General features: G+C 67.0%; 3 protein-coding genes across 3 annotated transcripts; 2 read left to right on the top strand and 1 right to left on the bottom strand.

The window, feature by feature from the left end:
* Positions 1-1,364: 1,364 nt before the first annotated feature.
* On the bottom strand, positions 1,365-11,769 carry SNRNP70 (small nuclear ribonucleoprotein U1 subunit 70). Its single transcript, XM_054179098.1, has 10 exons — positions 11,714-11,769; positions 11,000-11,157; positions 10,852-10,914; positions 10,158-10,212; positions 9,972-10,036; positions 9,614-9,676; positions 9,430-9,511; positions 3,006-3,107; positions 2,545-2,632; positions 1,365-2,044 (listed from the first exon to the last, which is right to left on the bottom strand). The coding sequence occupies exons 2-10, from the start codon at positions 11,144-11,146 to the stop codon at positions 1,378-1,380; spliced, it is 1,332 nt and encodes a 443-aa protein (XP_054035073.1). The 5' UTR covers positions 11,147-11,157; positions 11,714-11,769; the 3' UTR covers positions 1,365-1,377.
* Positions 11,770-12,007: 238 nt separating this feature from the next.
* Positions 12,008-16,993, top strand: LOC128899576 (potassium voltage-gated channel subfamily A member 7-like). The gene is made up of 4 exons (XM_054179090.1): positions 12,008-12,087; positions 14,899-15,536; positions 15,594-15,610; positions 16,115-16,993. The coding sequence occupies exons 1-4, from the start codon at positions 12,008-12,010 to the stop codon at positions 16,973-16,975; spliced, it is 1,596 nt and encodes a 531-aa protein (XP_054035065.1). The 3' UTR covers positions 16,976-16,993.
* Positions 16,994-19,296: 2,303 nt separating this feature from the next.
* On the top strand, positions 19,297-27,355 carry PNKP (polynucleotide kinase 3'-phosphatase). Its single transcript, XM_054179101.1, has 15 exons — positions 19,297-19,408; positions 19,675-19,721; positions 21,064-21,143; positions 21,580-21,637; positions 23,011-23,118; positions 23,653-23,724; positions 23,842-23,890; positions 24,100-24,167; positions 24,901-24,993; positions 25,070-25,166; positions 25,426-25,487; positions 25,894-26,003; positions 26,099-26,180; positions 26,783-26,844; positions 27,229-27,355. The coding sequence occupies exons 1-15, from the start codon at positions 19,297-19,299 to the stop codon at positions 27,353-27,355; spliced, it is 1,227 nt and encodes a 408-aa protein (XP_054035076.1).
* The last annotated feature ends 100 nt before the right edge of the window (positions 27,356-27,455 follow it).

The following is a 27,455-nucleotide window of genomic DNA, read 5'->3' as shown; positions in this document are numbered from 1 at the left end:
AGCGCCTGGAGGGGCTGCAGGAGAGCTGGGGAGGGACGTGGAGCGCCAGGACGAGGGACAATGGACACAAACTGTTTAGTTGTCTGGAGGCTGGGTGAGAGGTTGGACTTGATGATCTCTGAGGTCTTTTCCAGCCTTATTGATTCTGTGAGACCCCAGGAGAATCCAAACCTAACCTTGCAGCCACCCTTAGAGCTCCTCTTTGGAAAGCTGTCGCTGCCAGGCCCCACAAACCCAACACCCTGCCAGCAAACAGCTTGCCTGCAGGGACGAGCTCCATGGTAAGGGCAGGATTTCTTTTATCCTGGAAGCTGGGAAACATTTTCACTCCCCAAGCTCCGTCTGCTTCAACCCAAAGCTCTCCTGCAGCTCAGGCGACTGCTGCTCACATTGCATTTTAGAAGTACTTATTCCTAAAGGGCAATCTAACACTGCAGCAGGGAGCAGGGGCACAGCCCCCCAGGCCCACAGTGCTTTGCCAGCCTCCTTAGCCCACAGACTGCACTCCAGGCTCTGCTGCTAAACCCTGGGGTCAGGATGGGAAAGCTCTGCAGAGCAGGGCTGAGGCACAGCACAGGGCCCCAGCACAACAGGAGGCTGAAGGGAGACCTCACTGCTCTCTGCAGCTGCCTGAAAGGAATCAGCTTCACCCTAACCCCCGGAACCCTAACCCAAACCCCAATGCTAAGCCTAACCCCCTGAACCCTAACCCAAACCCCAATGCTAAGCCTAACCCAAACCCCAATGCTAAGCCTAACCCCCTGAACCCTAACCCAAACCCCAATGCTAAGCCTAACCCCCTGAACCCTAACCCAAACCCTAATGCTAAGCCTAACCCCTGGAACCCTAACCCTTAACTCCTAACCCTAATCCCCCACATACACAGTTCCCATCCCATCTCTTTGTGCCTCTATGATCACCTCAAGACCCCCCCAGCACTGCCCCCCAAAATCTTGAGGGCCCCCCCCTACGAGCTCCTCAGAAATCTTAAGGCCCCCCCTGGATACCCTCAAACCCTTTTGCCCCCCCACTCCCAGCCCGTTTCCATCCTGCCCTTTTTGCCCCTCTCTGATCCCCCTCAGACCCCACAAGGTCCAACCCAAACCCTTAAGCCCCACCCCCCACACCTCTAGATCCTTTTGGTGCCCCCCGGACCCCTCCAGGACCCCCCAACCATCGTCCCCCTCCCCTCCACGCCCTCCCCCCCCCGAGTTTTTTCTTCCATTAAAATCTTTTTATTGCCACAAAAAAAAATAAAACCAAACCCAGAACCCAGAACCCAAAACCCAACAAAATGAACCAAAAGGAAACAAAACAAACCCGGGGGTGGAGCAGGGGGGCTGCTTCGGGGGTGGGGCTGGGAATTTTTGGGGGTCCTCACTCGAGTGGGGGCTCCATCAAGTAGCCATTTTCAGCCCCCAGGTAGCCGTCGTGGGGGGCCTGGAGGGGATCCGGCTGGAGGAAGAGTTCGGAGCCGGATTCGGTACCCAGGGAGTCTCCCGCGGCTCCCCCCGCCCCGCCCCCGCCCCCCCCTTCGGGAATATTGGGGGGGGGTCTCTCGTCACCTCCCCCCCCTCCCCTCCTCTCCCTCTCCCGTTTGTGATCCCTCTCACTCCTCTCCCGCTCCCTGTCCCTGTCCCGGCGCCGGTCGCGGTCGCGGTGGCTGCGGCGCCGGTCGCGGTCCCGGTCCCGGTTTTTGTCGTCGCCTTCCTTCGAGCCGAAGTTTTCCAGGGCCCCGGAATCGCTGCCCCCGCCCCCCATGCCCGCCCCGCTCCCCAGCTCCTCGTTCGGATCCACGCCTTCGGGGCCGTCTTCCTTCTTGTCCCGCTCCCGCTCCCGCTCCCGCTTGCTGCGCTCCCGCGAGCGGCTGCGGCGTTTCCGGTCCCGCTCCTTGCTCCGGTCTCGGCTCCCCCCCCGTTTCCGGTCCCTTTCTTCTTTCTCCCGGCTCCGGGTCCGTCTGCGGCGCTCCCGGGAGCGGGACCGGCGCCGGTCGCGATCCCGGGAGCGTTCCCGGCGCTCCCGTTCCCGCTCCCGCTCCCGGTCCCTGCGGGGAGGGGGGAAAAGGGGGAAGAAGGTTAAAAGGGAGGCGAAGGGGAGGGGGGGGACGGGAGGGAGGCTCCCGGGGGTAGGGTCCCTAAGGGAGGCAGGAGGGACCCAAAGGTGGCACCAGGATGGGACTAGGAGGAGCTGGAGGCAGCTCTGGGGGCTCCAAGGGGGGCAGGAGGGAGATGGAGGTGGCACACAGGACCCAAGGGTGGCACCGGGAGGAGCTGGAGGCATCTCAAGAGGGGCCAAGGGGAGCAGGAAGGACCCAAAGGTGACACAAGGACTCCTCCAAGGCTACTAAGGACTAACCTAAGGCCACCAAGAACCTCCCTACGGCCACCCAGGTTCACCCTGAGGCCGCCAAGAGCCCCTCCAAGGCCACCAAGGACCTCCCTAAGGTAACCAAGACCCTTGCAAAGCCACCAAAGCCCCACCAAGGCCCCCCCTAAGGCCCACCCCAAGGCCACCAAGGTCCCCCCAGGCGCTGCCCAGGCTGACCTCTCGTCGTATCGGGAGGTGTCATCCCTGCCCGAGTGCCGGATGTTGACGTCGGCGCCGCCTCGCCTGGTACCCCCGAGGCCACCACCTGGAGGGGACAAGAGGGACATCGGTCAGGCTGGAAGGGACCCTCTGGAGAGCATCTCCAGCAGGGTCACCCCTTGGAGCGGCCCAGGAGCTCTCAAGGGGGTCCCGAGATGGAGGCTCCAGGACCTCACCGGGCAGCTTGGCTCTTGGGTTCCACCAAGGGCAAAGGCAAGGAGGTGGCCTTGGAGGTCTTCTCTAGGCCATGGTAGGTGACCATGGAGGTCTTCTCCGAGCCAGCGGTTAGGCTTGAGGGCCACGGAGGGCACAGGGCTGACCTCACTCGTTGAGGTATCTCCCCCACCCGGCTGAACCCAGCCCGGTGTCAGCGCCGGAGCCGACTGCCCGCATGGGGCCGGCCCCGGGGCAGGACTCACCGAGGCGCCGAGGCCGCCAGCCCTTCACCGTCCGTCCCCTCTCCACGTCCACCAGCACCCTGCGGCCGTCGATCTTCTTCCCGTCCGCGTGCTTGTAGGCGGCTGGGGGGACAGGGGGCAGGGGGTGAGGAAGGGTCGGGGGGGAGGGAGGAGCACCATTAGTCTCAGCAGGACCCTTCCAGCCCGCCCCCACCCCCCCAATCCACCTCCCCCCCCCCCCCCAGAGGCCACAAGCAGAGCTTGGGTGGCTTTAGGCCTTCCCCCTCCCCCACCCCCCCAATTTCTAACCCCCCCAAACTTGATTGGTGGGGAGGCCACAAAATACTTCCCCCCCCTCCCACCCCCCCCCTCCCCGACCCACAGCTGGAAAGGAAAAGGTTAATAAATACTGGACTCCCCCTCCCCCCCCCCCCAATAATTCTTGACACCCCCCCCTCCAATCAAAGCTACAACATTGGGGGGGTCACCACAGCTGGAAATTGCCCCCCCCCCCCCCCCCATAATTTGGAGGGGTCCCTTATTGTCCCCCCATTTAACTGCTTTTGGGGGGGGGTCCCAGCTTTTACCTGCCAATAGCCCCCTGCCAGATTATTGGGGGGGAATACACCACTTCCCCCCCCCCCATTTTAACACCCCTCAAGCTTTTTGGGGGGGCAGCACCACCTCCCCCCCACACCTAAACCTTGCTCCTCCAGCCAAAACCTGAAGCCCCCCAGTTTATTTGGGGGGGTGGGAGGGGGGCACCGCTTTTGCCCACAGGTTTTTCCCTGCCCTCCCCCTTCCATCTTCACCTCTCAAGCTGCTTCTTGACCTCCCCCGGGGGGGGGCTGACCATTTTCACCTGCAAACTGCCTCCCCTTCTCTTTTGGGTGGGTGGGGGGTCACCACTTTTACCTCCACTTTGACCCCCCCTCACAACTTGACAACCCCCCATCTCTTTCTTTTGGGGGGGTCACCACTTTTACCTCCACCTTGGGCTCCCCCCCCCCATCCAGCAGCACCTTTAGGACCCCCCATCTATTTTTTGAGGGGGGGGGCACCCCAAACCTTGCCTTACCTGCATGCCCCCCCAGACACACCAAACCTCCCCTTTACATCCTTCCCTCCTTCACATCCTTCCCCCCCCAAAACACAATTTGGGGGGGGGCCTACAAGGCACCAGCAGGTGGACGCAGCCCCCCCTTTTCCCAACCCCCACCCCAAACATTCCCCCCCTCCCCCCCCCCACACTGTTCCACATCCAAGTCCTGAGTTGAGCGATGCAGGATGGGGGGGAGGAGGGGGGGAGGTCCACGTTGCCCCTCCCCCCAGTTTTTCAGGCTGGGGGGGGTTGGGGGGGGGTGACCCCAAGTCCAGCAGCTGCAGCTCCTTGGCCAGGTGGGGCCTTACCTGAGACCCTTCCCTACCTCATCACCTCCTCCCCCCCCCAACTTTAAGCCCTCCCCCACCCCCCCCAGGTGCCCTCCCACCCCCACCCCACACACACACCCCAAGAGTGGCTGTGGGGGTGGGGGGCTTTGCCCCCCTCCACTTCCCCCCCTCCAAAGCCACTTTCCCTCTCCTCTCCCCCTCCCCATGGTCGCTGGCACCGGGAGGGAGGTTTCTCCCCAAACCCAGGGGGGGCTCAGCCCCCACCCCAAGTTCCCCCCCAGTTCTCCCCCCTCACCAACCCCCCCCCCATGCTCTTGGCCCTGCACACAATCCAGGATCAGTTATTGGGGGGGGAGGGGGGGCAACTTATTTTTAAACTGGGGGCGGGGGCTGGGGGTCACTTTAGGGACCCCTCCCCACCCCCCAACCCTGGGGGGCAAATCCTGCCCCCACCCCCTTCCTTTCCTCCTCAGGGCCAATTGGGTTAACATAGAGGGAGGGTCCTATCTTGTTGCCCCCCCCCTCTACTCCTCCTCCTCTGGAAGCAAAGGGGGGCAGGGGCACCTTCAGGGCCCCCACCCCAATCAAGACCTTTCTTGAGAGGGGGTCCACGAGTCCCTACCTCAGCTGAGACTGAGGCTGTGACTGTGTGAAGGGGGTGGGGGTGTCTGGGGGCTCAATCCTTCGTGATTGGCTGGGGGGGCACTACAAGGGGGGCTGAGAGGAGGCCCTCCCCCTCAATTCGAGGGGGAGATTGATCAGCTAATTAAAAAAGCTCTAATTAGTTTGGGGGGGGTAAGACCACCCTGGGGGCATCCTGACAGCAGCCAGGATACCCCTGGGGGGGATCTGCTTTGGGTTCCCCTCTCTCTTTGCAGCTCCTCTTGGATTTTTCTGCCCTTTCAAGGGATGGAGGGGGTGAGGGGGGGTCTCTAGGACCCTTCCTCATACTGAGGACCCCCCCCAAGTGGGTGTTAAGGGGGGGGTTAAAAACGTGGTCTTACCAAGATACAAACCCTTATACCAACCATATAGGGGAGCACTAGGATCAGCTGCAAGCCAGCAGTGGCAAAAGCCATCACAAAGGTGGCTGCAGTGACAATAAAACAGAGTTAATACAACCAGGAGGACCCCCTCCAAATTCCCCCAACCCCTCCCAGCCCTCCCCAAACCCCCAACCCCCACCAGCACCCCAAAAACTTAACCCCCCACCCCAAAAGAAATGAATCCACCCCAGCCCCCTTCCGACCTCCTGCGCCAGCCCCCAGGGACGCACGGCGCCGACTGCAGCCACCTGGGGAGGGGTCTGGGGGGGACACCACACGAGTGAGAATGGGAGACACCCCCTTGATACAGACCCCCCTCAATACAGACCCCCCTAAAGAGATGGAGGGAGGCTACAGCACAGTGAGAGGGGAGAGAGAGCAATGCTGCCAGAGGCTGTGTCTGGAGCTGGCTGCCTGCAGTTGGGCTCCTGCCTGCAGTTGGGCTCCTGCCTGCAGTTGGGCTGCTGCCTGCAGTTGGGCTGCTGCCTGTAGTTGGGCTCCTGCCTGCAGTTGGGCTGCTGCCTGCAGTTGTCTGCCTGCAGTTGGGCTGCTGCCTGCAGCTGGGCTGTTGCCTGCAGTTGTCTGCCTGCAGTTGGGCTGCTGCCTGCAGTTGGGCTGCTGCCTGCAGTTGTCTGCCTGCAGTTGGGCTGCTGCCTGCAGCTGGGCTGTTGCCTGCAGTTGTCTGCCTGCAGTTGGGCTGCTGCCTGCAGTTGGGCTGCTGCCTGCAGTTGGGCTGCTGCCTGCAGTTGTCTGCCTGCAGTTGGGCTGCTGCCTGCAGCTGGGCTGTTGCCTGCAGTTGTCTGCCTGCAGTTGGGCTGCTGCCTGCAGTTGGGCTGCCTGCAGTTGGGTTGCTGCCTGCAGTTGTCTGCCTGCAGTTGGGCTGCTGCCTGCAGTTGAGCTCCTCCCTGCAGTTGTCTGCCTGCAGTTGGGTTGCTGCCTGCAGTTGGGTTGCTGCCTGCAGTTGAGCGGCTGCCTGCAGTTGGGTTGCTGCCTGCAACTGGGTGGCAGCCTGCAGTTGGCTGCCTGCAGTTGGGTTGCTGCCTGCAACTGGGTGGCAGCCTGCAGTTGGCTGCCTGCAGTTGGGTTGCTGCCTGCAACTGGGTGGCAGCCTGCAGTTGGCTGCCTGCAGTTGGGCTGCTGCCTGCAGTTGGGCTGCTGCCTGCAGTTGGGCTGCCTGCAGTTGGGCTGCTGCCTGCAGTTGGGCTGCCTGCAGTTGGGTTGCTGCCTGCAGATGGCTGCCTGCAGTTGGGCTGCCTGCAGTTGGGCTGCTGCCTGCAGATGGCTGCCTGCAGTTGGGCTGCTGCCTGCAGTTGGGCTGCTGCCTGCAGATGGCTGCCTGCAGTTGGGTTGCTGCCTGCAGTTGGCTGCCTGCAGATGGGCTGCTGCCTGCAGTTGGGCTGCTGCCTGCAGATGGCTGCCTGCAGTTGGGCTGCTGCCTGCAGATGGCTGCCTGCAGTTGGGCTGCTGCCTGCAGATGGCTGCCTGCAGTTGGGTTGCTGCCTGCAGATGGCTGCCTGCAGATGGGCTGCTGCCTGCAGTTGGGTTGCTGCCTGCAGATGGCTGCCTGCAGATGGGCTGCTGCCTGCAGTTGGGTTGCTGCCTGCAGATGGCTGCCTGCAGTTGGGCTGCCTGCAGATGGCTGCCTGCAGTTGGGCTGCTGCCTGCAGTTGGCTGCCTGCAGTTGAGCTCCTCCCTGCAGTTGGCTGCCTGCAGTTGGGTTGCTGCCTGCAGATGGCTGCCTGCAGTTGGGCTGCCTGTAGTTGGACTGCCTATAGTTGGGCTGCTGCCTGCAGATGGCTGCCTGCAGTTGGGTTGCTGCCTGCAGTTGGCTGCCTGCAGATGGGCTGCTGCCTGCAGTTGGGCTGCTGCCTGCAGATGGCTGCCTGCAGTTAGGCTGCTGCCTGCAGATGGCTGCCTGTAGTTGGGCTGCTGCCTGCAGTTGGGCTGCCTGTAGTTGGGCTGCTGCCTGCAGTTGGGCTGCTGCCTGCAGATGGCTGCCTGTAGTTGGGCTGCTGCCTGCAGTTGGGCTGCCTGCAGTTGGGCTGCTGCCTGCAGTTGGGCTGCTGCCTGCAGATGGCTGCCTGTAGTTGGGTTGCTGCCTGCAGTTGGCTGCCTGTAGTTGGGCTGCTGCCTGCAGTTGGGCTGCTGCCTGCAGATGGCTGCCTGCAGTTGGGCTGCTGCCTGCAGATGGCTGCCTGTAGTTGGGCTGCTGCCTGCAGTTGGGCTGCCTGCAGTTGGGCTGCTGCCTGCAGTTGGGCTGCCTGCAGTTGGGCTGCTGCCTGCAGATGGCTGCCTGCAGTTGGGCTGCTGCCTGCAGATGGCTGCCTGTAGTTGGGCTGCTGCCTGCAGATGGCTGCCTGCAGTTAGGCTGCTGCCTGCAGATGGCTGCCTGCAGTTGGGCTGCTGCCTGCAGATGGCTGCCTGCAGTTGGGCTGCCTGTAGTTGGACTGCCTATAGTTGGGCTGCTGCCTGCAGATGGCTGCCTGCAGTTGGGTTGCTGCCTGCAGTTGGCTGCCTGCAGATGGGCTGCTGCCTGCAGTTGGGCTGCTGCCTGCAGATGGCTGCCTGCAGTTAGGCTGCTGCCTGCAGATGGCTGCCTGTAGTTGGGCTGCTGCCTGCAGTTGGGCTGCCTGCAGTTGGGCTGCTGCCTGCAGATGGCTGCCTGCAGTTAGGCTGCTGCCTGCAGATGGCTGCCTGTAGTTGGGCTGCTGCCTGCAGTTGGGCTGCCTGCAGTTGGGCTGCTGCCTGCAGATGGCTGCCTGTAGTTGGGCTGCTGCCTGCAGTTGGGCTGCTGCCTGTAGTTGGGCTGCTGCCTGCAGTTGGGCTGCCTGCAGTTGGGCTGCTGCCTGCAGATGGCTGCCTGTAGTTGGGCTGCTGCCTGCAGTTGGGCTGCTGCCTGTAGTTGGGCTGCTGCCTGCAGTTGGGCTGCTGCCTGCAGTTGGGCTGCTGCCTGCAGTTGGGCTGCCTGTAGTTGGGCTGCTGCCTGCAGATGGCTGCCTGTAGTTGGGCTGCTGCCTGCAGTTGGGCTGCTGCCTGTAGTTGGGCTGCTGCCTGCAGTTGGGCTGCCTGTAGTTGGGCTGCTGCCTGCAGTTGGGCCACCAGTAGCCTTGGGCTAACTTCATCCTGTTTGGCTACCTCTAGCCACAGCCACCTACACCTTGCTTGCCTCTCCCCCTGGCCACCAGTAGCTTTGGGCTACCTACAGCACAGCCACCAGTAGCCATCACCACCTACACCTTGGCCACCTAAAAGTATGGCCACCACTAGCCACAGCCACCGGTAGCCTTGGGCTACCTCCAGCATAGCCAGCAGTAGCCTTGGGCTACCTACAGCCTGGCCACCACTAGCCATAGCCATCAGTAACCATGGGCAACCTCCACCCTTGGACCCCTGTCCCCTCAACCACCAACAGCCTTCAGCCACCTGCAGCATGGCCACCAGTAGCCTTGGGCTACCTCCAGCATGGCCACCAGTAGCCATGGACCACCTACACCCTTGGCCACTTGCCCCTTCAACCACCAACAGCCTTGGGCCACTGCAGCTTGGCCACCAGTAGCCTTGGGCTACCCACAGCCATGACCACCAGCAGCTTGGGCCACCACTAGCCATAGCCACCATCAGCTTGCCCCACCAGTAGCCACGGCCACCTGCAGCATTGGGCTCCCTACAGCTTGGCCGCCACTAGCCACGGCCACCAGCAGCCTCGAGCTACCTACACCTTGTCCACAAGTAGCCTTGGGCCAGCACTAGCCATAGACTACCTACACCTCAGCCACCAACACCTTTGGCCAGCTGCCCTCTCAATCACCAACAGCTGGGGCCACCGAAGCAGCCGGAGCGGCCACCAGGCTCCTTCCTTCCTTCCCCTCCTTCACTTACCTGCGGCGCGAGGCCCCGGCCGGAGCCAGGCCGAGCTCTGAGCTGGGACATGGCACAGGTTGGGGGGTAAAGGGGTTGGGGGGTGAGGGTTTTGGGGTGACAAAGGCTGATTTTGGGGCGCCACTCACAGTGCATGTCCCGCTCGTGCTCGTACTCGATGAAGGCGTAGCCGCGGGGCTTGCCAGAGCGCTTGTTGTACACCATGTAGATCTGGGGAGGGGAAAGGCTTGGGGGCGCTGGGGAAGGGCCTCAGGGGGCCCCCCAGTAACACTGGGGGGTCCTCAGTTACGGGGGGACCCCCCAGAACCTCACCCTCTTGATGGGGCCGTAGACCTCGAACTCCCGGCGCAGCTTGGACTCCGTCGTGTCGTAGTTCTGGGGGGAGGGAAGGGGTCAAAGGGTTGGGGGATCCCCCAATCTGATGCCCCCAGGAATCGGGGGGGACCCCCCAGAAACACCTCCCCCCAAAGGGTGATGGGAGTCCTCCAGACACTGACAGCTCCACGTAAAGGCAGGCTCAGGAAAGAGGATCCAGGGACTGGGGGGACCCCAAGGATTTTAGAAGACCTCCAGGATTAAGGGAAGACCCCAAAAACGTGGGGATACCCCCAAAATGTGGGGGGACCCCCAAAATCCTACAGACCCTCCCCTGCCAGAACCCAGCACTCACCACTCTGGCCACAAAGAGGGTTTTGAAGGCATCTCCTTGAGCGTTGGGGTCATTGTGTGGGTCCCCTGAGAGAAAAAGGGGAGGTCAGAGGAAGGCTTTGGGGTTCAGGGAAACTCAGAGGAAAAGTGGGGAGCCCCCACCTTCTTGAGGCCCTCCCCAGCCCCTTTAAGACCCCCCAAAACTTACACATCTTGAGCTCAGACTCCACCTCCTGCTGCCTTCGCTCGATCTTCTCGCGACGCTGCGGGGAGACGACACGTCGACATTAGAGCTCCCAGATCCCACCCCCAGCCCCCCTCAAAACCCAGAGGGGAGCCCCCAAAATCCAAGAGGGCTCCAAACCTTTAGCAGAAACCCCCAAAAGCCCCAGGAGAGCTCCTTAAAACCCAAGTAGGGGGAGGGGGGTCTCCTAAAATCAAGGTGGGGGCAGAGATGGCTCTGCTCCTCCCTCAGAGGACACAGTCCCAGGCTGCGCCAGGGGAGGTTTAGGCTGGAGGTGAGGAGGAAGTTCTACACAGAGAGTGATTGCCCATGGGGATGTGCTGCCCGGGGAGGTGGTGGAGTCACCATCCCTGGAGGTGTTCAGGAGGACACTTGATGGGGTGCTGGGTGCCATGGGTTAGTTGGTTGGGTGGTGTTGGGTGACAGATTGGACTCGACAATCTCGAAGGCCTCTTCCAACCTGGTCTATTCTATTCTATTCTATTCATTGGGGTGAAGCTGCTGAGATTTGAGGGGGAGGAGGGGTGTCTACAGCTTGGGGGCTCCCCCTCATCACTTCCAGCCCTATAGGGAAGGGGATGAGCCCCACAGGAGGCTCTGAGGCCTGTTTTGAGGCAGGGTCTGTACCTTGTTTCGGGGGGGGCTGACCCAACATTACCTTGCGCTCCATGCGCTCCTCCCGCGTCTCAGCCCGGGTTGGGGGGGGAGCATCTCGGGGGTCCTGTGGGGAGATGTGGAGGTGAGGCTGGGGGGGGCAGGAGGGGATTCAGGAGGGGTTAGGGGTGACAGAAGACGGGGGGGGTCACCTCGAACTCGCGGATGTAGGGAGCGATGCCGCTGTAGGGCTGGTTGTGATGCTTCTCATGGGGCAGCTTCTCCAGGGGGGGCAGGTAGGGGATGGGGTCCCGGGGGGCAAACAGGGCCAGGAGGTTGGGGGGCAGGAACTGAGTCATCTTGGGGGCGTCTGGAATTAGAGAAGAGATGATGGGGGGTGGGGGACACAAAAAACAATAGCGGGGTGAGGCCCCCAGCCCCACACCAAAGCCCCCAGCCCCACACCGGGCACTCCTGACCCCCCTAACCTCACATCAACCCCCCCCGGCCACACATAACCATCCCCAGCCCTCTACTAGGACCCCTCAGACCCTACCAGGCCTCCTCCAGCACCACACCAGACAGCCCCCCCGCCCCTCCACGACCCCACACCAGACCCACCCAGACCCCCAGAACGCCTCCCCGAGACCCCACAGCCTTAGCACCAACCCGCCGAAGATCCCCGTAAGGCCACAGCAGACCCTCCCGGCCCCTCATAACGCCCCCCGAGACCCCATAACCGCACCTCAGCTCCACCCTCCCAGCCCCCCCTCAGCCCCACACCGAGGGCTTTCTCCCTTGCCTAGGCCCTTCCCGCCCCCCCTTAGACCTCATTCCCCCCCGAACTTCCCCTTTGACCGCTTCCCCTGCCCTCTCCTCGCCCGTCAGCCCCCACCCCACCTCAACCCAGCCCCCCACAAACGGACCCCCCGGGCGTCCGCGCTCCCTCCGCCCGCTCCGGCCTGGCCGCTCCGAGCGCCTCAGCGCATGCGCGGCCGCGGCGCAGGCGGCGGGAGCCGGAAGTGGCTAATGGGAGGGGGTGGGGGGTGCGCGCGGAGGCCGGAAGAGGCGGGGCTTGGAGGGCTACGCGGATGCTGGCGGAGCCTCCCCCGCGGTCCTCCACCGCCAGAGGGCGCCGCGGGGGTCGCCATGGCAACGGGGAGGCTGCGGCCGCTCCGGCCCTCGGGAGCCGCCACAGACATGGGGGCAGAGGTTGGGCGATGGCCCGGCGGGGCAGACCGAAACAAAACGGGGCGGGGGGAGACAGCTTGGACGTTGCCGTGGCAACCAAGGGGAACCCGCCGGAGCAAACCGTGGCACCCCCACTGGCACCCCCATAGCAAACCATGGCACCCCCACTGGCACCCCCACTGGCACCCCCATAGCAAACCATGGCACCCCCACTGGCACCCCCATAGCAAACCATGGCACCCCTACTGGCACCCCCACTGGCACCCCCATAGCAAACCATGGCACCCCTACTGGCACACCCCACTGGCACCCCCCATAGCAAACCATGGCACCCCCACTGGCACCCCCACTGGCACCCCCATAGCAAACCATGGCACCCCCACTGGCACCCCCACTGGCACCCCCATAGCAAACCATGGCACCCCCACTGGCACCCCCACAGCAAACCATGGCACCCCCACTGGCACCCCCACTGGCACCCCCATAGCAAACCATGGCACCCCCACTGGCACCCCCCACTGGCACCCCCATAGCAAACCATGGCACCCCCACTGGCACCCCCCACTGGCACCCCCATAGCAAACCATGGCACCCCTACTGGCACCCCCACTGGCACCCCCATAGCAAACCATGGCACCCCCACTGGCACCCCCACTGGCACCCCCATAGCAAACCATGGCACCCCTACTGGCACCCCCACTGGCACCCCCACTGGCACCCCCATAGCAAACCATGGCACCCCTACTGGCACACCCCACTGGCACCCCCATAGCAAACCATGGCACCCCCACTGGCACCCCCACTGGCACCCCCATAGCAAACCATGGCACCCCCACTGGCACCCCCACTGGCACCCCCATAGCAAACCATGGCACCCCCATTGGCACCCCAATAGCAAACCATGGCGCCCCCCAGTGGCACCCCCATAGCAAACGAGGGGAGCGCCACACACTGTCACTCCCCCCCAACCACGATGTCACCCTCCTGTCACCCCTCCCGGCCATGTCACCCCCCCAGGGTGTCACCCCCCCACTATCACCCCCTGGCCTGCCTCCCTCCTCTCCCCCCGCCCCCATTCTCTCATCCCTGCTGGCGGGGGGGGATCCCCACTTTATCCCCTTGGGGACAACCCAGTGGTGGCCCTTGGGGACAATCGGTGCCGGGGGGGGAGGGGACCCAGCCCCCATCCCCTCCCCTCTCCCCCCCCACTCTCCCCCCCCGTTATTTTTAGCCCGCGGGGGGGAACTCGACACCGCGGGGCCACCCTGTTTACAGGGACAGCGACAAGGGACAGCGACACGGCAGGGTCGGGGACACCACCTGGTGACGAGGGGACAGGGGTCGGGGACACCCCCTGGTGCCTTGTGGGGGAAGGGGGGGGGGGGCTGCTGGGGACACGACCTGGGGACAGGAGGTCACGAGGTGACAGGGGGACAAAGGTTGGGGACGCCCCCGGGGACAGGGGTTGGGGACACTCTGGGGACAGGAGGTCAGCTGCCGACAGGGGGACAAAGGTCGGGGACACCCCCAGCGCCAGGGGCACAGCGGGTGGGGACACCCCCTTGATGCTAAGGAGGGCCTGGGGACACTGCTGGGGTCAGGAGGTCAGCTGGTGACAGGGGGACAGGGGGTGGGGACACCCCCTTGATGCTAAGGAGGGGTTGGGGACGCTCCTGGGGACAGGGGTTGGGGACCCCCCAAGTGACAAGGGTCAGGGGTTGGGGACCCCCTGGGGACAGGAGGTCACCTGGTGACAAGGGTCAGGGGTTGGGGACCCCCTGGGGGCAAGGGGGGGCACACTGAGTGCCAGGAGTGGAAGTTGGGGACCCCCTGGTGACCAAGAAGGACCTTGGAGGGGTCAGAGGCGACTGGGGACACCTTGGGGACACCTCCTGGGACCTCCAAAGCCTTTGGGGGTCCCTCAAGCCCGGTAGGGGTCTGGGGAGGACCTTCCAGGACCTTTAGGTTCCTCCAGCTCCAGACCCCTTGAAGCAGCCCAAAGGGTCTCCAATGCTGTAGGACATTGAAGGACCTCAAGGTTCCACCACTGCTGGAGACTCCTGAAGGACCCCCAAGAGTTTTGGGGGTCCCCCAGATCTGGGGGGGTCCTTGTGGGATCTCCAAGGACCTCGAGGTTCCTCCAACTCCAGACCCTTGAGGAACCTCCCCAAGGACTTGGAAGGTTCCTGACCGCTGCAGAGCTCCAAAGGACCCCAGAGGACCTTCAGGATTCTCCACAGCTGCAGGTCCTCAGGAGCTTTGGGGGTCCCCCAGTTCCTGCAGAAGCCCTGAAGGACCCCAAAAGACCTTCAAAGAACACCAAAGGTCCCCTGTAGACCCCCAGGAACTTTGGGGGTCCCCCAGCTCCTGTAGAAGCCCTGAAGGACCTCAGAGAACCTTCAAGATCCTCAACCCCTGGAGGCCCTCAAGACCTCTGCAGGTTCCCCATGGCCACAAGACCCTCGAAGGGCTCCCAAACAAAGGTCCTCGAAGCTGCTGTCAGATCCTCGAGGGACCCCTAAGGACCTTCAGGTTCCTCCACCCCTGAATCTCCTCCAGACCTCCAGAGCTTCCTCATCCCCACGAGACCCTGTGAAGACCCCAAAACACCTTCAAGGAGCTTCTCACCTCTAGAGCCCTGGAACCCTGCCACCACGAGCCCCCTGAAGGACCTCCAAGAGCCTTCAAGATCCTGCATCCGTGAAGCCCCCCAAGTCCTCTGAACGTTCCTCACCCCCACAAGGCCATTTGAAGGCTCCAAGGGACCTCCAAGGAACTTCTTCTCTGCCTGCCCTCCAGACCTTGGAGCCCTCCTGCCACAGAAGACCCTGGGAGGGCCTCTGAGACCCTCCAAGATCCTCCACCCTCGAAGCCCCTCCAGGCCTTCGGCGCTTCCTCTCCCCCACGAGACCCTTTGAAGACCCCGAAGCAGCTCCAAGGCCCTTCCCCCCGCGGGCTCCGGGGGTCCGAGCGCCCCCTCCGCGCCCCCCGCGCCCGCGGGTGCCGGCCGCCCCGGGGCCATGGGGGAGCCGCCGGGCTGCTGCGAGCGGGTGGCCATCAACGTGGCCGGGAGGCGCTTCGAGACCCTGGGCCGGACCCTGCACCGCTTCCCGGAGACGCTGCTGGGGGACCCCCGGCGCCGCCGCCCCTACTTCGACCCCCGCCGCAGGGAGTACTTCTTCGACCGCCACCGGGGCGCCTTCGGCGCCGTCCTCTACTACTACCAGTCCGGGGGGCGGCTGCGGCGCCCGCCCGACGTCCCCTTGGACGTCTTCCTGGAGGAGCTGAGGTTCTACCAGCTGGGCGAGGAGGCCGAGGAGAGGCTGAGGGAGGCCGAGGGCCTGGCGGCCGAGGCGGCGCCGGCCCTGCCCCGCGGCCGGCTGAGGCGCAGGGCCTGGCTGCTGTGCGAGCACCCCGAGAGCTCCCCCGCCGCCAGGGCCGTGGCCCTGCTCTCCGTCGTGGTCATCCTGGTGTCCATCGTCGTCTTCTGCCTGGAGACCCTCCCCCAGTTTAAGGCCGGAGGGGAAGGGGCGGCGCAGGTGAGGGAGGGGGCGCTGGGTGGGGGCTGGAGGTCTTGGGTGGTGTCCACCTCCCTTTACTCATCGTGGGGGACAGAGGTCCTGGAGGTGGAGGTCTTGGGGATGGAGGTCTTGGGGATGGGGGTGGAGGTCTTGGGGTGGAGGTCTTGGGGGTGGAGGTCTTGGGGATGGAGGTCTTGGGGATGGGGGTGGAGGTCTTGGGGTGGAGGCCTTGGGGGTGGAGGCCTTGGGGGTGGAGGTCCTGGGGATGGGGGTCTTGGGGATGAGGGTGGAGGTCTTGGGGGTGGAGGTCCTGGGGATGGAGGTCTTTGGGGTGGAGGTCTTGGGGGTGGAGGTCTTGGGGGTGGAGGTTTTGGGGGTGGAGGTCTTAGGGATAGAGGTCTTGGGGGTGGAGGTCTTGGGGGTGGAGGTCTTTGGGGTGGAGGTCTTGGGGGTGGAGGTCTTGGGGGTGCAGGTCTTCGGGGTGCAGGTCTTGGGGGTGGAGCTCCGGGTGGTCTCCACCCCCCATGAACCCCTCTGGGGTGCTGCACCTAGACCACCCTCTCCCTCCTCCCCTCCCCCTCTCGCCTCTCTCCTCTTCCTCTCTCTCCTTCCCAGAGCCCTTCCCCTTCTCCCCCCAACTCCTCCTCCCCTTCCCTGCCTCCCTCCCGCTGGGCAGGAGGAGGAGAAGGAGGAGGACGAGGGGGAGGCCTCTGGGACCCTTTCTTCGTGGTGGAGACCCTCTGCATCTGCTGGTTCTCCCTGGAGCTCCTGGTGCGGCTCCTGGCCAGCCCCAGCAAGGTCTCCTTCTTCCGCAACGCCATGAACCTGATCGACCTGGTGGCCATCGCGCCCTACTTCGTGGCCCTGGGCACGGAGCTGGCGCGGCAGGGGGGCGTGGGGCAGCCGGCCATGTCCCTGGCCATCCTGCGGGTGATCCGGCTGGTCAGGGTGTTCCGGGTGTTCAAGCTCTCCAGGCACTCCACCGGGCTGCAGATCCTGGGCCAGACGCTGCGGGCCAGCATGCGGGAGCTGGGGCTGCTCATCTTCTTCCTCCTCATCGGCGTCGTCCTCTTCTCCAGCGCCGTCTACTTCGCCGAGGCCGAGGACGCCTCCACCACCTTCACCTCCATCCCCCAGGCCTTCTGGTGGGCGGTGGTCACCATGACCACGGTGGGCTACGGGGACATGGCGCCGGTGACGGTGGGGGGCAGGCTGGTGGGGTCGCTGTGCGCCATCGCCGGGGTCCTCACCATCTCCCTCCCCGTGCCGGTCATCGTCTCCAACTTCAGCTACTTCTACCGCCGGGAGCTCCGCGGGGGAGAGGGAGGGGAGTACAGCCCAGCCCCCCCTTGCCCGTACCACTCCCACCCCCCCCCGAGCCCTCCCGAGACCCCCAAAGGGGGGGGGGAGTGGGTGGATGGGGAGGCTGGAGGGGGGGGGAGAGGGTGGGAGGGGAGGTTGGTGACTGAGGTGTGAGAAAAGGAGAGGGGGCCAGAGCCCAGCCCCCCCCCCCCCCCTTTGCCCTTACCACTCCCAGCCCCCCCCCGACACTCCCGAGACCCCCAAAGGGGATGGGGGATGGGGAGGGACTCGGGGGGCTGGGGGGAGTGGGTGGACAGAGAGGCTTTGAGGGGTGGGGGAAGGGTGAGGGGTTGGGGGGGGGAGGTTGGTGACTGAAGGGTGAGAAAAGGGGAGGGGGCTACAGCCCAGCCCCCCTTGCCCCTACCACCCCCAGCCTCCCCCAAGACCCCCAAAGGCGGATGGGGAGGCTGGGGGGGGAAGAGGGCGGCGGGGAGGGAGGTTGGTGACTGAGAAGTGAGAAGAGGAGAGGGGGCTACAGCTCAGCCCACCCTGCCCCTACCACTCCCAGCCCCCCCCAACCCCCTCCTGAGACCCCCAAAGGGGATGGAGGATGGGGAGGGACTCAGGGGGCTGGGGGGGAGTGGGTGGATGGAGAGGCTTTGGGAGAGGAGGGGGGAGGTAGGGGGGCAGAGGGCGGCAGGGAAAGAGGAGAGGGTGCGGGGGAGGAGAAGAAAGTGACCCCCCAAGGGGGTAGGAGGAGGAGGGGGGGAGGGGGGAGGATGGGGACAGGGCCCCAGGAGGAGTGAAAGGGCCCCAGGGAGGGGGCACAAGGGTGCACGAGGATGCACCAGGGCCACCTGAGGGCATGGGGGCACAAGCATGCAGGACACTGGGGACGGCTGAGTGTGCACAGGGGAGAGACTGGAGCGTGCACAGGGCTGCACAAGCGTGCACAGGGACACCTGAGTGTGCACAGGGACACCTGAGCATGCACAGGGACACCTGAGTATGCACAGGGCTGCACAAGTGTGCACAGGGACACCTGAGTGTGCACAGGGACACCTGAGCATGCACAGGGACACCTGAGCGTGCACAGGGCTGCACAAGCGTGCACAGGGACACCTGAGTGTGCACAGGGACACCTGAGTGTGCACAGGGACACCTGAGTGTGCACAGGGCTGCACAAGCGTGCACAGGGACACCTGAGTGTGCACAGGGACACCTGAGCGTGCACAGGGCTGCACAAGCGTGCACAGGGACACCTGAGTGTGCACAGGGCTGCACAAGCGTGCACAGGGACACCTGAGCGTGCACAGAGCTGCACAAGCGTGCACAGGGACACCTGAGTGTGCACAGGGACACCTGAGCGTGCACAGGGACACCTGAGTGTGCACAGAGCTGCACAAGCGTGCACAGGGACACCTGAGCGTGCACAGGGACACCTGAGCGTGCACAGGGCTGCACAAGCGTGCACAGGGACACCTGAGCGTGCACAGGGACACCTGAGCGTGCACAGAGGTGAGCCAGGAGGCTGCACAAGCGTGAGAAGGACTCTTGTGCACACACCAGGACTCCGCCCGGGGCCACTCAAGTGTCACCCAAGTGCCACCACCCTGCCCCCCCCCCCGTCCCGGTGTCCTTCCCCTCCCCCAGCTCCCGGTGGCAGCTTCTTGAGTTTCAGAGTGGCCTCGGAGGCATGCAGGAAGCTGAGCCCCGCTCGGGCGCAGCGGGGGGCAGGGCCGCACACGGCCTGGGACCCCCCCGGGGCAATAAAAGCGATGATTGGTGGCAGAGGAGGGGTCCCGGGGGTCCTTGTGCAAGAATAGGGGAGGGGTCCTCGTCCGAGGTGGCGTCCGAGGGTCCTTGTGAGGAGCTGGGGGGGGCCACAGGGATCCTCATGCGAGGGGGGGGCACAAGAACCCCCCCAGTGCCTCCCCAGTCTCTCCCAGTGCCTCCCCAGTGCCTCCCAGTCTCTCCCCAGTGCCTCCCCAGTGCCTCCCCAGTCTCTCCCAGTTCCTTCCCAGTGCCTCCCCAGTCTCTCCCAGTGCCTCCCCAGTGCCTCCCCAGTCTCTCCCAGTGCCTCCCCAGTGCCTCCCCAGTCTCTCCCAGTGCCTCCCAGTCTCTCCCCAGTGCCTCCCCAGTGCCTCCCCAGTGCCTCCCCAGTTCCTTCCCAGTGCCTCCCCAGTCTCTCCCAGTGCCTCCCCAGTGCCTCCCCAGTCTCTCCCAGTTCCTTCCCAGTGCCTCCCCAGTCTCTCCCAGTGCCTCCCCAGTGCCTCCCCAGTCTCTCCCAGTCCCCCCCAGTGCCTCCCCAGCCTCTCCCAGTGCCTCCCCAGTGCCTCCCCAGCCTCTCCCAGTGCCCCCCCAGCCGCCCCCCCCGGCACAGCCCAGCCCGGGGGCGTGGCCGGTGCCACCCTCCGCCGCCAGGGGGCGGGGCGGGGCGGGAGGCCGGAAGGGGCGGGGCGGGGGCGGGGCGCTGCCCGCCCGCTTCCGGCGGGATGGAGCTGCGGGGCGCGGGCGGCGCCGTGCCCTTACCGGACGGCGAGGCCGTGGTGCTGGGCCGGGGGCCGCTCACCGGCGTCACCGACCGGAAGTGCTCGCGCCGGCAGGGTGCGTCCCGCGCCGGCCCCGCCCCCCCCGGGACCCCCCCCCCGAGCCGGCCCGGACCCCGTGGGACCCCCCCGTGGGACCCCGACCCCACCCGGCACCCCCCGGGACGAGCCCCGGGGACCCCCCCCGGCCCGGCCCGCGATGCCCACAGCAGCCCGGGGCCCCCCCCGCCGCCTGGGCGCCCCCCGCACCCTCCCCGGGCACCCCGCGGGCCCCCCCGGGCTGGCTGGGGAGGGGTCTCTGATGTGGCCATTCCCCTCCCCCAGTGGAGATCGTGGCCAACTATGCTGAGGGCACTGCCAGGGTCACCCAGGTGCGCCCGGGGGGGTCCTGGGGGGGGTCCTGGGGGGGGTTGGGAGGGTCTGGGGGATCCGGGGGGGGGGTTGGGAGGGTCTGGGGGGATCCGGGGGGGGGGTTGGGAGGGTCTGGGGGGATCCGGTGGGGGGGGGTTGGGAGGGTCTGGGCGGATCCGGGGGGGGGGGGTTAGGAGGGTCTGGGGGATGGGGGGGGAGGGTTGGGAGGGTCTGGGCGGATCGGGGGGGGGGGGTTGGGAGGGTCTGGGGGGATGGGGGGGGGGGTTGGGAGGGTCTGGGCGGATCGGGGGGGGGGGTTGGGAGGGTCTGGGGGGATGGGGGGGGGGGGTTGGGAGGGTCTGGGGGGATCCGGGGGGGGGGGGGGTTGGGAGGGTCTGGGGGGAGGGGGGGGGGGTTGGGAGGGTCTGGGGGGATGGGGGGGGGGTTGGGAGGGTCTGGGGGGATCCGGGGGGGGGGGTTGGGAGGGTCTGGGGGGATCCGGGGGGGGGGGGTTGGGAGGGTCTGGGGGCATCCGGGGGGGGGGTTGGGAGGGTCTGGGGGGATCCGGGGGGTTCCTGAGGGGATTTGGGAGCATCCTGGGGGAGTCCTGGGTGGGTTTGGGAGGTTCCTGAGCGGTCTGGGGGTGTCCAGACAGAGGGGAGGGAGCCCCCAAATGATTTTGGGGATCCTCTCCCCCTAACTCTTTCCCCCTCTCCTCAGCTGGGGGTGAACCCCACCTCCGTGGGGGGGCTGCCCTTGGGCCGGGGGGGGCACAGTACCCTGCACCCCCACAGCAGTCTCTGCCTGGTCAACAACCTCTACCCTTACCAGCTGCACCTCCTGGACCCCCCCAGAGCCCCTTCCCCGCTCGAGGGGAGCCCCCCCCCTAAAAAAAAGCCCCCCCCAGACTCTCCCTCTCCCCTCCCACCCTCCAAGGAAGGCTGCTGGCAGCAGCTCTGCTCCCTCCTCATCTTCACCCCCCCAGGACTGCTGCCCAGCACCAAGGTAAGGACTGACACCTCCCCCCCCCCCCCTTTTTTTTCCCCTGGGGGGGGGTCTCCCCAAGGTCTTGACCCCCCCAACCCACTGAGGAGCCCCCCAAGACCCCCAAACCCACTCAGGAACCACCCCCCCAGCCCCTTCATATTCTCCTTTGAAACCAAACTAAGACCAAAGACCTCCCAAAGCTTCTCAGGACCCTCAAGACCACCCAGGACCCCCTCAGCCCCCCCCAGACTCTGTTTTCTTTTGAGACCTAATTAAGAGCCCAGCCCCCCCCAGCCTCCCCCAAGTCCCTTCCAGCCCCTCCCCCATCTCTCTCTGTCCCCCCCCCAGCTTCCCCCCCCCTGTTCCTGCCCCCAGGTCGCTGCCTTTGACCTGGACGGGACCCTGATCACCACCCGCTCCGGGAAGGTCTTCCCCACGGGGCCTCAGGACTGGAGGTCTGGGGGGGCCTGAGGGTCTTTGGAGGGAACTGGGGGGGATCCTGAGGAGGTCTGGGGGGGCCTCTGAGGGTCTTTGGAGGGTCCTGGGGGGGATCCTGAGGAGGTCTGGGGGGGCCTGAGGGTCTTTGGAGGGTCCTGGGGGGGATCCTGAGGAGGTCTGGGGGGGCCTCTGAGGGTCTTTGGAGGGTCCTGGGGGGGGATCCTGAGGAGGTCTGGGGGGGGCCTGAGGGTCTTTGGAGGGTCCTGGGGGGGATCCTGAGGAGGTCTGGGGGGGCCTGAGGGTCTTTGGAGGGTCCTGGGGGGGATCCTGAGGAGGTCTGGGGGGGCTGAGGGTCTTTGGAGGGTCCTGGGGGGGATCCTGAGTGGGTTTGGGGGTGAGGTCCTGGGAGGTGACTTTTGGGGAGCTCCCCCCCCAGCCTCTGCCCCCCCCCAGGATTCTGTACCCCGAGGTGCCTCAGAAGCTGAAGCAGCTGCACCAGGAGGGCTACAAGGTGGGGACCCCCCCCCAGCTCTGCCAGCCCCTGCAGGCTGTCTCCAGGCCGTCCCTGAGCCCTGCTCTGCCCCCGACCCTGCTCTGCCCCCTGACCCCTGCTCTGCCCCCGACCCCTGCTCTGACCCCTGACCCTGCTCTGCCCCCCGACCCCTGCTCTGCCCCCTGACCCCTGCTCTGCCCCCCGACCCCTGCTCTGCTCCCTGACCCTGCTCTGCCCCCTGACCCTGCTCTGCCCCCGACCCCGCTCTGACCCCTGACCTGCCCCCTGCTCTGCCCCGACCCCAGCTCTGACCCCTGACCCCTGCTCTGCCCCCCGACCCCTGCTCTGCCCCCGACCCCGCTCTGACCCCTGACCTGCCCCCTGCTCTGCCCCCGACCCCGCTCTGACCCCTGACCTGCCCCCTGCTCTGCCCCCTGACCCTGCTCTGCCCCCGACCCCTGCTCTGCCCCCTGACCTGCCCCCTGCTCTGCCCCCGAACCCCTGCTCTGCCCCCTGACCCTGCTCTGCCCCCGACCCCTGCTCTGCCCCCTGACCTGCCCCCTGCTCTGCCCCGAACCCCTGCTCTGCCCCCGACCCTGCTCTGCCCCCTGCCCCCTGCTCTGCCCCCCGACCCTGCTCTGCCCCCGACCCCTGCTCTGCCCCCTGACCCCGCTCTGCCCCCCGACCCCTGCTCTGCCCCCTGACCTGCCCCCTGCTCTGCCCCCCGACCCCTGCTCTGCCCCCCGACCCCTGCTCTGCCCCCCGACCCCGCTCTGACCCCTGCTCTGCCCCCGACTCTGCCCCCCGACCCCTGCTCTGCCCCCGACCCCTGCTCTGCCCCGCCGACCCCTGCTCTGCCCCCTGACCCCTGCTCTGCCCCCCGACCCTGCTCTGCCCCCGACCCCTGCTCTGCCCCCGACCCCTGCTCTGCCCCCGACCCCTGCTCTGCCCCTGACCCCTGCTCTGCCCCCTGACCCCCCGCTCTGCCCCCCGACCCCCGCTCTGCCCCCCGACCCCCGCTCTGCCCCCCGACCCCTGCTCTGCCCCCCGACCCCTGCTCTGCCCCCCGACCCCCGCTCTGCCCCCCGACCCCGCTCTGCCCCCTGACCCCCGCTCTGCCCCCGACCCCTGCTCTGCCCCCTGACCCCCGCTCTGCCCCTGACCCCCGCTCTGCCCCCTGACCCCTGCTCTGCCCCCGACCCTGCTCTGCCCCCTGACCCCTGCTCTGCCCCCGACCCTGCTCTGCCCCCCGACCCCTGCTCTGCCCCCGACCCCTGCTCTGCCCCCTGACCCCTGCTCTGCCCCCGACCCCTGCTCTGCCCCCTGACCCCGCTCTGCCCCCTGACCCTGCTCTGCCCCCTGACCCCTCTCTGCCCCCGCTCTGCCCCCAGCTCGTTGTCCTCACCAACCAGCTGGGGGTCTCCCGAGGTCGCCTCCCGGTCGCGCAGCTCAAGGCCAAGCTGGAGGCTGTCTGCCAGCTCCTGGCGCTGCCCCTGCAGGTCTCTCAGCCCCCTCCCCGACGTGGGGACCCCCCCCCGGCTCCTCCCAGCACTGGACCCCCCAGGACCTCTCCCCCCCCGAAAAGCTTCCTCCCAGCCCAGTCAAGCTGCTTCCCCCCAGCTCCCTCCCAGCTCGCACCACTTGGGGGCCGGTCCCCCCCCCAGTGCCCCCCAGTGGGTTCCCACTCCCCCCCACTCCCCCCCAGTGCCCCCCAGTGGGTTCCCACTCCCCCCCACTCCCCCCCAGTGCCCCACAGTGGGTTCCCACTCCCCCCCACTCCCCCCCAGTGGGCTCCCAGTGCCCCCCAGTGGGTTCCCAGCAGGTTCCCACTCCCCCCCGGTGGGTTCCCACTCCCCCCCAGTGCCCCCCACTGGGTCCGCCATCCCCCCCGTGCCCCCCAGCAGGTTCCCACTCCCCCCTGGTGGGTTCCACTCCCCCCAGCCCCCCCCCAGTGTCTCCCAGCCCTTGTCAGGGACCCCCCCCAGGCTCCTGGGGCCCTGCCCCCCAAGCTGTTTGGTGCCCTCCCAGTACAGATACTGGTGGCAACTGGGCCAGGGATCTACAGGAAGCCTCTGCTGGGGATGTGGGACCACCTCTGTGAGAAGGTATGGGGGGCACTGGGGGGCTCTGGGGGGCACTGGGGGGCTCTGGGGGCTGCTGAGGGGGCAGTTGGCCCGGCCTGGCTTGGTGCAGCCTGGCCCAGCCTGCCTGGCTCTCCGCAGGCCAACGGCGCAGTCGCGGTGTCGGTGCCTGACAGCTTCTATGTAGGAGGTGAGGGGGGGGCGGGGGGGGCCGGGGGGGGGCGGGGGTCTTGGGAGGGTCCCAGCAGGGATTGGGGTCCTGGTGGGGGAGGGGCCATGGGGCAGTGTGGGGGTCCTGGAGAACCCCTGAGGGTCTTGGGGGGGGGAATCTGGGGGGGTTGGGGGTCTCGGGGAGCCTGGGGGGGGTCCTGACCCCAGCGCCCCCCCGGGCCCCCCCAGATGCTGCAGGCCGCCCCCAGCTGTGGGCCCCAGGCCGCAAGAAGGATTTCTCCTGCAGTGATCGATTGGTGAGGCCCCCAGGGCCCCCCTGCCCAGGCACCCCCTGCCCAGGCACCCCCTGCCCAGGCACCCCCTGCCCAGGCACCCCCTGCCCAGGGCCCCCCTGCCCAGGACACCCCCTGCCCAGGGCACCCCCCCTGCCCAGGGCACCCCCTGCCCAGGCACCCCCTGCCCAGGGCACCCCCTGCCCAGGCACCCCCTGCCCAGGGCACCCCCTGCCCAGGGCACCCCCTGCCCAGGGCACCCCCCCTGCCAGGGCACCCCCTCTGCCCAGGGCACCCCTGCCCAGGGGCACCACCCCTGCCCAGGGCACCCCCTGCCCGGCACCCCACCCTGCCCAGAGCACCCCCTGCCCAGGCACCCCCCCTGCCCAGGCACCCCCTGCCCAGCACCCCCCTGCCCAGGCACCCCCTGCCCAGGCACCCCTGCCCAGGACACCCCCCTGCCCAGGACACCCCCCCAGGTCCCTCCCCAGTTCTGGGGACTCTTCCCAGGACTCCTTGACCCCTCCCAGCAGTGGGAACCCCCCCAGGAGCCCACGGAAGAATTGAACTCCCCCTCTACTGGACCCCTTCTGCCCCCCCCCCGTGTCCATCCCCCGTGCCCCCCTGTGACCCCCCCGTGCCCCCCATGACCCCTGTGCCCCCCATGACCCCTGTGCCCCCCATGACCCCCGTGCCCCCCATGACCCCTGTGCCCCCATGACCCCTGTGCCCCCCTTGACCCCTGCCCCCTCCCCAGTTTGCTCTCAACGCTGAGCTCAGCTTCCAGACTCCAGAGGAGTTCTTCCTGGGTTGGCCTCCGGCACCCTTTGACCTCCCGACCTTTGACCCCGTGAGTGAGCTCTGCCCTTTATCCTCTGTCCCTTTGACCTTTGCCCTCCCCTGACCTTTGCCCTCTGCCCCCCCAGCGCAAGCTGCGCCACGAGGCCTCCCCCCCGGCCCCCCCCGGAGCCTCCCTGCTGGGCTCTGGCCCCGAGCTGGTGGTGGCCGTTGGCTACCCTGGGGGTGAGTGACCTCTGCCCTTTGACCCCCGGGCTCCCCACCTCTGACCCTTGCCCCGACCCCTAGTGGCCGCTCTGGGACCTCCCTCTGCCCCCTGAGTCTTCTGGACCCCAAAACCCTCCCAGGGGCCTCAGGATCCTTCCCTCCCCTGGGACCCTCCCGAGCCCCTCAGGTCCCGTGCCAGGACCCCCCCCGGGACCCCCCCCCCCAACCTTCAACCTCACCCTTTGCCCCCCCCATGACCTCTGACCTCTGCCCTCAGCTGGAAAATCAACCTTCCTGAAGTCTCACTTCGTCCCTGCTGGCTATGCCTACGTCAACAGGGTGAGCCCCCCGCGCCCCCAGCCCCCCGTGGGAGCCCTCCAACCCCCCCGTGCCCCCCAGCCCCCCGTGGGAGCCCTCCAACCCCCCCGCGCCCCCAGCCCCCCGTGGGAGCCCTCCAACCCCCCTGTGCCCCCAGCCCCCCGTGGGAGCCCTCCAACCCCCCCCGCACCCCCAGCCCCCCAGGGAGCCGCTCCAACCCCCCCGTGCCCCCCAGCCCCCGTGGGAGCCTCTCCAACCCCCCGCGCCCCAGCCCCCCTGGGAGCTGCCTCCAACCCCCCGTGCCCCCCAGCCCCCCGTGGGAGCTCTCCAACCCACCCCGTGCCCCCAGCCCACCCGTAGGGAGCCCTCCAACCCCCCCGTGCCCCCAGCCCCCCCTGGGAGCCCTCCAACCCCCCTGTGCCCGCAGGACAGCCTGGGCTCCTGGCAGCGCTGCGTGGCTGCCTGCCAGGCTGCCCTGGCCAGGGGCCAGCCTGTGGTGGTCGACAACACCAACCCTGACCCCGAGTCCAGGCAGAGGTGAGGCTCAAAGTGGGGGCAGGGGAGAGGGGAGAGGGTTTGGGGGTCCCTGTGCAGCCCTCCCTGATGGCCTGGGGACCCCTGCCCCCCCCCAGGTACGTGGCCTGTGCCCAGGCAGCCTCTGTGCCCTGCCGCTGCCTGCACTTCACAGCCAGCCTGGAGCAAGCCAACACAACTGCAGGGTGAGGGGGGGGCTGGGGGTGTCCCTGGGGGGGCTCATGCAATGGGGGGGGGGGCTTAAAGGAGGTTGTCAGGACGCGTTGAGGGGACTGGGGGGGACAGGAGGGGGCTGGGGGAAGGGTTTAGGGCTGGCTTTGGGGGTCTCAGGTTTGGGGGGGGTCCTTGAGGGGGCTTAGGGCTGGCTTTGGGGGTCTCAGGGAGGTTTGGGGGTCCTTGCAGGGGGGCTTAGGGCTGGCTTTGGGGGTCTCAGGTTTGGGGGTCCTTGCAGGGGGCTTAGGGGGCTGGCTGTGGGGGTCTCAGGGAGGTTTGGGGGTCCTTGCAGGGGGGCTTAGGGCTGGCTTTGGGGGTCTCAGATTTGGGGGTCCTTGCAGGGGGGCGTAGGGCTGGCTTTGGGGGTCTCAGGTTTGGGGGGTCCTTGCAGGGGGGCTTAGGGGCTGGCTTTGGGGGTCTCAGGGGAGGTTTGGGGGGTCCTTGGTGCTGTTGGGGGGAGGGGTTTTGAAGGGTTTTTTTGGGGGGGGGTCCTCAATCTGGGTGCTGGGGGGGTTCTGGGGGGGTGCCTGACCCCCCTGCCCCCCATTTTTGGGGTGCTGCCCCTCCAGTTCCGGGAGCTGACGCAGAGTGGCCACCCCCCTGTCACTGCCCCTGTGCTGCACAGCTACAGGTCGGGGGGGGGGCTGGGGGGGATCCTGAGGGGGGTTGAGGGAGGAGGACTTGGAGGGGAGGGGGTCCTGAGCTGGGGAGGGTTCCAGGGGGTGGGGGGGGGAGGGGTCCTGAGCTGGGGGAGTCCCAGGGGGAGAGGGGTCCTGAGCTGGGGGGGTCCCTGGGGGTGGGGGGGGGAGGGGTCCTGAGCTGGGGGGGTCCCAGGGGATGTAGGGGGGGGAAGGGGTCCTGAGCTGGGGGGTTCCGTAGGGGGGTCCTGAGGGGTTTAGGACCCACGCTGGGGGGAGGAGGGCAGAGTGGATTTGAGGGCTTGGGGATGTCCCCGGGGGGGCATTTTGGGGGGGGGGGTGTGGGGGGTGGCCTTTGACCTCTCCCCTCCCCCCAGGAAGCGCTTCGTGCCCCCCTCCCCGTCGGAGGGCTTCAGTGAGGTCAGGGCTGTGCCCTTCGTGCCCTGCCTGGCCGCGGCCCCTGCCCCCCACCGCAGGCTCTTCTTCCTCTTCAGCGATGGCTGAGACCCCCCCGAGCCCCAAATAAACTTGCCCCCCAGCAGCCTGGGACCGACCTGGCATTTATGGGGGGGAAGGGCTTGGGGGAGGGGCTGGGGCGGGGCTT

This window comes from Dryobates pubescens (assembly GCF_014839835.1).
Source record: "Dryobates pubescens isolate bDryPub1 chromosome 38 unlocalized genomic scaffold, bDryPub1.pri SUPER_38_unloc_1, whole genome shotgun sequence".
NCBI lineage: Eukaryota > Metazoa > Chordata > Aves > Piciformes > Picidae > Dryobates > Dryobates pubescens.
The sequence above is the reverse complement of the archived record's forward strand: the minus strand, read 5'-3'. Positions and strand labels throughout refer to the sequence as shown.